The following is a 10951-nucleotide window of genomic DNA, read 5'->3' as shown; positions in this document are numbered from 1 at the left end:
TCTCATCATCAAGCTTTAAAGCTTGATGGAGGAGAAAAAGATGTTAGCTTTCAATGACTCGGCCCATACTTTTTAACTTTTCTCAAATATGCAAAAGAAGTATTACAATGCTTCGATCCAGATGGCTACAGACCATATAGTATGCTAACCTGCGTGATCTATTGAATCGTCTTGATGATTTAGCCTTGGATTGCATCTTATACGGAGAGATCTTTTCTCATCTCGATAATGAACATTACGAAAACTTTTTAGAAATCTTTCTCACTTTCATGCGAGAGTTTAACAAGATTTTCATAATTCAAACACCCATCTAAAAACATTCCAATGTAAATATACATTGGGAAATCTTCTTCGACTTTCTTTTTGAAACTATTCGAGAATTTCTTAGTTGCCAAAAGGATTCTACAGTTCTTGTGAGTGATCAAGTCAAATTTCTTCAGAACGGGTTGAATTCTTTTTTGCTCACCTTTCTTGATTATCCAATTCCAAGCGATGAGGAAGAATAGAAGAAGAGTATATTCACAGAAATTGAAGCTGTATTTAATGAAGCAGGACTTTTCTTGCATTCTTTCTTTTTCACCATAGATCTTGTTACCTCCACCAAAATGGATCTAGCAATTTTTGTTCTGTTAGAAAGGATTGAGAGTGTTCTATTGAAGATTAAATATTACAGCATTGCAGTGTCAAGTGAAGTTGGAATTGGAAGCCTACAAGTTGCAGAAAGTCCAAGTGAAGTATCGTCATCCTAAGATAAAAGCATTCCCATGGTGGAAGAGATCATTGTGGGCTTAGAGGACACGATAACACAAATTGTTAGCAAGCTTGTTGGAGGACCAAACTACCTCCAGATTATTTCCATCGTCGGAATGGGTGGACTTGGCAAGACAACTCTAGCAAAGAAAATATACGATCATTCCAACGTTCGGTACTATTTTGATAAGCTTTCTTGGTGTGCTGTTACTCAAACTTATAAGAAAAAGCTATTGAACGATATTTGGAGCTCCTTGAGTAACCTTAAAAAAGACGATAATTCAAAAATGGAAGATGAAGAGTTGGACGAACATATTTACAAAAGTTTAAAGGGTAGAAGATACCTCATTGTTATGGACGATCTATGGGATAAAGAAGCGTGGGAAGATTTGAAAAGGTTATTTCCAGATGACAAAAATGGAAGCAAAGTATTGTTCACCAGTCGGCTGAAAAATGTGGCATCGAAAATTTCTTATCAGAACGTGTATTTTGTATTTATTATTTATTTTCTGATTTACAATGATTAAATACAAAAATATATAGGCAGAATTTTCAACCTATTCTCGGTTGTACAAATTTCATAGCTGTAATTATGGATAATTATTGAAGGAAAGGATTTCCCATCATCTTAAATGGCCTCCAATCTTCTTTGATTTCCCTCTAATTCACAACTCATGCCAACACTTCTCCTCAAGTTGATGCAGAGAGATCTCTAATGCACAACTTGTCTAGTGAGTTGTGAAAATCCTTATTCGAGACAGCCTTGGTAAGGATGTCTACTAGCTGGTCTTCAGACTTTACACATTGAAAATTTTTGTTGATCTTGAATTCTAGGTTCTCTTTCATAAAGTTTCTGTCCACTTCCACATGCCTAATCCTATCGTGTTGAACTAGGTTATGAGAGGCAGCTTTATTATCACAAAAGAGAATAATCTCTGAAGTAGGAGCAAAACCAATCTCCGTTAGTAACTGTTTGAGCCAAAGTAGCTCACATAGTCCTTTGGCCATTGCATGGAACTCCACCTCTGCACTTGAGAACGCTACCACTTTTTTGTTTTTTCACTCCTCCATGTAACTAGATTTCCAGCAACAAATGTGAAATACCCCGAAGTAGACCTCCTATCTGAGATATTTCCTGCCCAATCTGCATCCGTATAACCGTCAATCCTCAAGTGATGGTTTTTTGAAAATATGATCCCCTTCCCAGAGGAACCCTTCAAGTATCGTAATATGCGAATTACAGCATCCATGTGATCCTCGCTTAGGCAGTGCATAAACTGACTGACTACACTTATAGCATAAGCAATGTCAGGTCGAGTATGAGAGAGATAAATTAGCTTGCCAACTAATCTTTGATATCTCCTCTTATCCATTGGTATTTGGTCCAGATATTCGCCCAGTTTGTGGTTTTGCATCATTGGAGTGTCCGCAGGCTTACATTCTAGCATTCCTACTTCCGATAACAAATCTAGAGTACATTTCCTTTGTGAGCGGAATATGCCATGTTTAGACCCGGCTACCTCTATTCCCAGGAGATATTTTAGTCCTCCCAAGTTCTTCATCTCGAATTCAGTTGGTAATCGCTTTTGAAGTTGAGATAGTTCTTCTGTATCATCCCCTGTAATTATCATATCGTCAACATAAACTATCAAAGTTGTTATCTTGCCCATTCGATGCTTTAGAAGGAGAGTGCGGTTTAGATAGGTCCTTTGCTGACACATAATTTGCAATTGGGTATCTCGACCTTCGTTCCCTATCCTCAGGTGAGTACTTGTCAGGCGGTTTGCCTCGATTATGTTTGAAAGGTAAGTTATAACTAGCAAAGACATCCATGTTATCATTTGGAGTTATATTATTAGAACTTAACTCAGTAATATTCTCAAGAGATGGGTCTTCGGGTAATGAAGAGTGGGGAGAGTGAGGTCCTTCACTTTCTACTTCTGGAGCTTCAATTCTATTTCTAGGTTCCTCTGTTTCTATTCCTAGTGTTGTGTTCTCCAATCTTGGAGTACCAATGGCTTCATATCTTAAAATTGTACTCGTATTACCATGTGACTCCGTGTTAGTTGCATTTTCATAAGAACTGTAGTTCGTAGAGTTCTTCCAATCCCAACTCAACCAATTCATTGCTTCATCTCGTGTCTCCGCTTGATGTGATGAATTAGGTGAGTAAAAAATTTTTGATTTCACAAAAGTGACATCCATAGTGATATAAGTTCACTGAATTGTAGGATTAAAGCACCGGTAACCTTTTTGGTAAGCAGCATATCCCAAAAAAAGACACCACAATGCACATGGATCAAGTTTGGTTCTTTGATTCTTGTGAAGATGAACATATGCAACACACCCGAACACCTTAGGTGGAAGCATCAAGATAGTAGGTAGTGCAAGAAATTTGGAGAGAGCCTGCAGGGAAGTCTTAAAATCTAAGACTTTAAAAGGCATGCGATTTATGTGATAAACAACAGCAGCCCAATGTCGTTTAGGTACACAAGCTCCGAGTAAAAGCGCCCTAGTCATCTTAAGAATGTGTCTATTCTTCCGCTTAGCAACTTCATTTTGCTAAGGAGTTTGTGGACACGAAGTTTCATGGATAATGGCACATTGTTGAAAGTATGCTCGAAATTTGTGGTTATCATATTCCCCACCATTATTAGATCTTATAACCTGAATTTTTCAAAAAAGTGAGTCTGAATCATAACTTGAAAAGACCAGAATATTTGTAGCAATTCATCTTTAGTCTTGAGCAAATATAACCATGTCATAAGTGTACAATCATCCACAAAAGTTACAAACTAGCGCATACCAGAAGCATCAGAAACTGGAGAATGACCCCACAAATCAGAATATATCGAGGCAAAAGGAACTTCACTCTTATACAAACTTAGTGGATAGGAAACCTAATGACTTTTAGCCAAAATGCAAGACTCACATTTAAAGTCAAAGGTCCGAAGATTGGAAAATACTTGCAATTGAGCCACCAAAATGACACTGGATTCACTGACGATTTTCAACAACCAGAAGGCACAGAAATCAGAATCTACCAATTAAACCAAGATGCCTACAACCAGATGATTGATTTCCACCTACACGAGAAGCAACCAGATCTGTCAACAATCATTCAATGTTACTGCAACAACAATTTTCGACAGTTGCAGAAAAGGTAATAGAATTCTCCAGAGCTAAGAAGTCGGACAATCAACAAAACTGTTCAAAATTTCAGAAAAAACTCTCAAAAGAATTCGAAACCACGAGAATGTAAAATCTGATAAAACCTAAGAACTGAGTTTTTAAACCAAGAGAAATCCAAAAAATTTGAAACAAATTATGTTTGTAGCTCTGATACCATGTCAGGAAGTGTATTTTGTATTTATTTATCTTCTGATTTACATTTATTCAACACAAGAACATATAGGGAGAATTTTCAACCTATTCTCGGCTGTACAAATTTCATGGCTGTAATTATGGATAGTTATTGAAGGAAAGGATTTCCAATCATCCTAAATGGCCTACAATCTTCTTTGATTTGGCTCTAATTGACAACTCATGCCAACATTTCTCAGGTTATTATTGAACCTCCTCTCCTGTCCCCAGGTGAAAGTTGGAATTTATTAGAGCAAAAAGTGTTCAAGAAAAAATGTTGCCCTCGAGAATTGTAAGATATTGGTAAGAAAATTGTAACAAATTATTGAACAATTGTTATGCAAACATCACGCCGGATTCTGAACGTTCTCGTCCCACGCCTTTGAATCTCTCCCACGCCCGTTTTTGCTACTAGTTCTAGACCGTCCACTGGGGCTTGTGGCCCACTTCTGCCGAACCACGTGGTATTTTACCCAAGGCCCCCAGGCCAACAGGAGGACCAACATATTATAACAACACCTATGACGTGGCCCAAGTGCTGACACCGAAGTGGGCCTCTAGCTGAGGCCCTCCACTTCGAGGCCTTGAGGCTCTAAGCAGCACTCCCCCCAAGATCCGATCTTACACAAGGATCTTTGATGATTGACTGATGGGACACCTATCATAGAGTGCAAGTATCATGTCTTGTCAATGTAGTGGCGAAGCCGCCAATTAATAAATGTGTAGCAGGCTAGGACGTCAAATATGATACCTATAATTTGACATGTAGACTTACAAGATGAAGCCACGTGTACTCCCAACCAAAGGTCACGATCTAAGTTATAATACTATAAATACCCCCCATGCATCTCTCACAAGGGTAATGCAAGATTCAACACGAACAAATACAACATTCTTTACATTTTACTCTCTTGCAGCATATACAAATTCATACACATATTCTAAAAACATCGATTGGTAATTATTGAACAATTGTTATGCAAACATTTCGTCGAATTCTGAATGTTCTCCTACCAGTTCTAGACCGTCCACGTGTCTTAGCGTGTTGGATCAGGCTTACGTGTACGCGGGTGGATCCGGTATCTGTTAGGAACATTTTTTGGGATCAACAGATTGGCGCTGTCTATGAGAAACTATATTATAACCACGAGCAATCGTGTGGAGAAAGCTTATCGAAAAGAATATTCGGGCGTCCCCCTTGAAAAAGGATTTGTTCTTGGAAAAGAACATGTGGAAGCCGCATAAGTTAGCAACAATTTGAAGTTGGAATAGAAAAGAAGATGAAGACGTTAAGAGAAAATGCGGGAATTTTGTAACGCCCCAAATCTTATCGACTTATATTTGAGGTGTTACCAATAACATTTCATAAACATACATTAAGTGGAAATATAAATTGGAACTTTAAAACTCCTAATTTATTTAAAACTCAAAAGCTAAATCAAATAAATATATCGTCAAGTAATATGAAACGTTAAACGGAAATCAATGAAAACACGAAATGTCCTAGAAGAATTATTTTTAAATGTTTTCTTGAAAATCTCTTTACTTGACAACCCGCGCACCGCTCAGCCACCATCCACGCCAACCGATCTAACCTGAAATGTTAAAATTGAAGGAATTGGTAACTTATACTCAATAGGATACATGCGTCCAAACAATATAATAACTTTAAAAACATGAATTTATAACATTCCATACCATCATTTCATCAAGAGCAATCAGTGATCAACCGAATACTGTAACATATTTGAAAAGACCCGAAGGAGATCTCACATTTCATTTCATAGGGACCCACAGGTCAATTAGCATTTCATGAAACAAATCACGTAGAAAAATTATAATATTGCAAGGACAAATCACTTGCACATAGTATCATACCTCGTTAAATCAAACGAGTTTTTGAATGAAGATATAATTGAACGTTCCAAAACTTTTCCAAATTTCCTTCGCTACAACATATAAATGAGATGGAGAATTCAAATAATGTGCGCTCGAAATTTGACTTTTCAAAATAATTTCTCTCTCTACAATATGTATGTTTTGTTGGTGAAAAAAATAATGATTTTGACATGACATTTATAGTAGAAAGATGAGAGAGTTTTGGTAAAATTGGGATGGTAGAAAACGTGTGCCAAGCAATTTCGTATGATTTAATAAACATTATTCCAGCCTACTACAAGTCTACAACATAAATTTTGGGGTTTCCCACTATTCAAATTCAATAAGCAATTAAAATTAGCCTTTATCCTAAATAAAGGTGGTGTCAATTTAGTTAATTCCCTAAATTGTTTATTGCCAACTAACACATGCATAATTCAATCTCCAATTTGCTAAAAAAACAAATATGGTAAATCTTATAAAATAAAAGAGATAATTACATAAAGCACCATCTGATAAATGATAAATTTTGCTTATACCTATCAAAACTAACCTAAATTACTCACGTTACTACGAACCACCAGCAATTAACCTAATCAACTCCAGATTTACCTTTATCAAAAGAAATCAATTTATCTCAACCAAACAAAAACACGCGTTTTTGACAGCAAATAAATTCCCAAAAGCCAATTCATAAATTGCAATTATAATAAAAGAAATAGACTCTTTTAGTGCCACAAAAAAAATGTGTGTAGTGTACTATTATGCCCAGAAAGTGTCCATATTCTTCTAAAAATAAGGGGAAGCCACTTTATCTATCCATCAATCAACTCATAGTCAACTAAATCTCTTCCCCCCCCCCCTTCCCCTCTCTCTCTCTTTCTCTCTCTCTTATATATATTTCAAACAATCCAGATTACGTACACAGTAAAATGGAATGATAGATAATAGTTAAGATAATCAATCTCTCTTTTCAAAAAAGTTTAAAAGATAAACAGTGATTAAATATAAAATATTACTTTCTTTTCCTAATTAAATAATGAAATAATACTTGTTACAAACGTATCTTTGAACTTAAATAACTTGTAATTAACTTTATAAGAACTTACATTTTCTTGAGTCGAAAATACGTTATTGAATGCAAGCTACGAAATGAGTCCAATATCAGTATACTTATACTCATTCTACCAAATTTTAATTATTTATCTAAAGCAAAAAATGAATTGAAAACCTATTTCATCTATGTGTCAACAGTGACTCCCAATTGGTGGTGAGCCAGGTGAATGGCAATTTTTCAACCAAGGATAAAACCATGGCCTCCTACTTAAAGATGGCGATGAACCACCTCTCGTCTTTTGAAAAATTCAAAATAATACAGATCCCTTGCCTCGAGAATGCATATGCAGATGCACTCTCTAAACTAGGGAGCAGCAAGGACTCCAAACTGCTTGCGCTAGTACCAATTGAGCACCTCCTCATGCCGTCTACCGAGGCCCCTGAAGTGATGTGGATTGAGGGGATCCCCACTTGGATGCAACTGATCATAGCCTACCTAAAGGGCCAGGTCCTACTCACTAACAAAGATGAGGCCTACAAACTGAGAAGGAGGTCAGCTCATTTCTTCTTCATTGATGATGTACTTTACAAAAGAAGCTTCTCATCCCCACTTTTCCACTGCGTGGGGAGAGACGAAGCCACCTACATTCTAAGAGAAATCCACGAAGGTGTTTGTAGCAATCACTCAGGAGGACTAGCCTTGGCACAAAAGGAACTGAGGCAATGGTACTACTAGCCCACCTTGAAAAAGGATGCGCTCCAATTCATGCGCAAATGCGATAAGTACCAACGCTTCTCTTCAATTCAAAGGCAACCCTCACAGGAGCTAACTGTCGTCTCCAACCCATAGCCCTTCTCCAAGTGGGGCGTGGACTTGATACGCCCCCTTCCTAAAGGGAGAGGATGCGCGAATTTCGCCATTGTAGCCATTGGTTATTTCACAAAGTGGGTTGAGGCTAGACCACTAGCAAAAATCATGGAAGCAAACACTTTCAAGTTCTTTTGGAAGAACATCATATGCTGGTTCAGAATTCCCCACTCCATAGTTTCGGATAATGGAAATAGTTCAACAATAAAAAGGTCAGAAAGCTATGCGAAAAACTTGGAGTCAAGAAGCACTTTTCAACGCCTCACCATCCTCAAGCCAAAGGCCAAGTTGAGGCTGTAAACAAGACGATCAAACATGTCCTCAAAAGGAAGCTAGATGCATCAAAGGGAGCCTGGGTTGATGAGTTGCCTCAAGTGTTTTGGGTGATCCGAACTACCACCAGAACTCCCACAGGGAAACTCCTTTCCTCATGGCTTACAGAACCAAAGCCATGAGCCCGTCGAGGTCGACTTACCCTCACCGCGTCGCCTACACTTCAGCGAAATAACTAATGATGAGCTGTGGAGGTTCAACCTCGACTTCATTGATGAAAGAAGAAATGACTCCCAGCTAAGGCTCGCTACTTATCAAAGGAAAATGACTAAATACTTCAACTCCAAAGTGAAGAAGAGGTCCTTCCGAATCAATGACCTGGTTCTTAGGATAGTCTTTCCCTCCTCCAAAGGGCCTGGCGAAGGTACCTTATGTCCAAACTGGGAAGGTCCCTATAGAGTCAAAGAAGAACTCTGACTCGACACCTACAGAATTGAAGACATAGATAGCAGGGCACAGCCTTGTCCATAGAACATTAAGCATCTTAGAATGTACTATCAGTGAAATGTACTACATCGCTGAACAACCTCTCCCAGCTTTTGTAATTGATTTTCAAATTCAATAAAATGTCATTAAAGTTTAGATACGTTTCTCACAACATGGGAGCCTCGGAAGGTCCGGAACTACGAGGTTCACTCCACATGCCTTCCTTTGGCGAGACTGAACGCCTAAGAGAGAAGCCTCTACATGGCTGCACCATCACCATGTAGGGAAGCGTGGGAGCCTCAGATGAGAGGTCCTGATCCCCGACTCTAGGGTCACCTCACCTGAACTCCGTGGCTCACTCTACATACCTCTCTTTGGCGAGACTGAACGCCTAAGGGAGAAGCCTCTACATGGCTGCACCATCCACCATATAGGAAAGCGTAGGGGTTTCGAAGGAGAGGTCCTAATCCCCCACTCTAGGGTCACCTCGCCTGAACTCCGATGCTCACTCCACATGCCTTCCTTTGACGAAGCTGAACGTCTAAGAGAGAAGCCTCTACATGACTACATCGTCCACCATGTAAGAAAGCGTGGGAGCCTCGGAGGAGAGGTCCTAATTCCCAACACTAGGGTCACCTCGTCTGAACTCCGAAGCTCACTCAACATGCCTTCCATGCACAACTCATCCACCATCATTTTTACCTTCATAATGCGAACTCAATGGAAGGATCCAGTTTCATAACCTAAGTACAATTTTGACATCGTGGTTTATTTCAAGTAATGGAACCTATGTGCAACTCGTTAAGTCATCATTTGTATAGCTTGATTATTCGAAGTGATGGAAGTTAAAATGTCAAGTTCGGATTGTTAACTCAAACTTATGCTTGTTTATCTACCGAGGTCCATGCACTTGATATTGAAAAGAAAACAATATGTTGCAAAATAGGTTTCATTAGAACTGAAAATATTACAAGAGGAGGGCCTAAGGCCATTACATCAGAATAAATTGAAAGTAAAACTACGCTATGCTTAAGTTGATGGCGGGGTTCCTCGACGGCAGATGCCTCCGCAGCTCCAGCTTCAAGGTGGTCTCCATCCTTCCTAGCCGCTTCATCGCCAACTGCTTCCTCGATAGGAGTTTGGGGACTTCGTCCACAAACTCTGACCTCAGTTGAGATAGGTCGTAGCTTGGGTAAAGCTCCTCGACTCTCTCCATCACCTCAGCAAAAGCGAAGTTCCTCCAATATAGGTCGAAGTGCCAGTACATCTCGGTGAGATGGAAGTTCGCGATATAATCCTTGACCGCCTCCTCCCTAGTTACCTCGACCTCTCCTCAAATCTTCTACAGCTCATTCACATGCCACTTTATTTGGCTTTCCCAAAAGTGGTACGCATCCTTGACTCCGGTCAACTCCAAATTGGCCTGCTCCAAGGCCTCATCTGTCACCTTCTGATGATTATTAGAAATCTCCACTTTCTTAGTGAGAGAGGCCACCTCACATTAAGACTCGTACACCTCTTTCTTTAAAGCCTCAATTTGGGCCAAGGCGGATTCTAATTTTGCAGCATCTTCAATCTTTTGGGCCTTCATCTCCTCTGCCTCAGCCCTTATTTTCTTCAATTCCTCCTCAGTGGAGGCCAACCTGTCCCTGGAGGACTTATTCCTCGTCTAAAAGTCAAAAAGTGCTTCCCTGCATTCAAATGCGTGGCCCAAAGCCCTCACACTTTGGGTTACCAAAGCCCTAGTAAGATCCACTGCGTCGCAGCTTGAGGCATGCATCTGCCACCGATCAATCCAGAACTTAAAAAAACTTTCTGTGGCACCTCAGACCTTAGCAGGCAGCATATCCAACAAAGCCGGCGCCAGCACCTCATCACGTCCCGCCAAAAAATTGGGGGACTTCCCTTGAGTTCTAGCTGGCCTCTACCTAGCCGTCTCCTCTTCGGCTTCTTCTGCTGCCATCTTGACAGCTTCCTTCCTGGCCTCCTCATCCTCAGCTTTTCTCACCATCTCGAATTTCACTACCTTCATGGCAAAGTCTAGCAGCTTCGGCTGAGGAGGGGGATCTTTACTTAAATGGGACACGGACGTCCCGAACTTTTTGAAAGAGTTGGTGACGTGAACCAGCCTCCTCTTCTTGTGGGAGTCCTCGGGGACCTTTTCCTTACCCCGAGGCTCTTTCACCTTCTCAGACCTTTGGGGAGCCTCCTCTCCGGACCCCCTAGAAGGGCCATCCTTTGACAACCTCTCCAGCTGACTTCTGACCTCCTTCCCCG

At 40.0% G+C, this 10951-nt stretch overlaps 2 protein-coding genes across 2 annotated transcripts; one reads left to right on the top strand and one right to left on the bottom strand.

The window, feature by feature from the left end:
* The first annotated feature begins 764 nt into the window (after window positions 1–764).
* On the top strand, window positions 765–1350 carry LOC111373496 (putative disease resistance protein At1g50180). The gene is made up of 2 exons (XM_022996028.1): window positions 765–1178; window positions 1294–1350. The coding sequence occupies exons 1-2, from the start codon at window positions 765–767 to the stop codon at window positions 1348–1350; spliced, it is 471 nt and encodes a 156-aa protein (XP_022851796.1).
* Window positions 1351–1790: 440 nt separating this feature from the next.
* On the bottom strand, window positions 1791–2381 carry LOC111373495 (uncharacterized mitochondrial protein AtMg00810-like). The gene has a single exon (XM_022996027.1). It carries the CDS (start codon window positions 2379–2381, stop codon window positions 1791–1793), a length of 591 nt encoding a protein of 196 aa, XP_022851795.1.
* Between the last annotated feature and the right edge of the window lie 8570 nt (window positions 2382–10951).

This window comes from Olea europaea, unplaced genomic scaffold (genome assembly GCF_002742605.1).
Source record: "Olea europaea var. sylvestris unplaced genomic scaffold, O_europaea_v1 scaffold1137, whole genome shotgun sequence".
Taxonomy (NCBI): Eukaryota; Viridiplantae; Streptophyta; class Magnoliopsida; order Lamiales; family Oleaceae; genus Olea; species Olea europaea.
The sequence above is the reverse complement of the archived record's forward strand: the minus strand, read 5'-3'. Positions and strand labels throughout refer to the sequence as shown.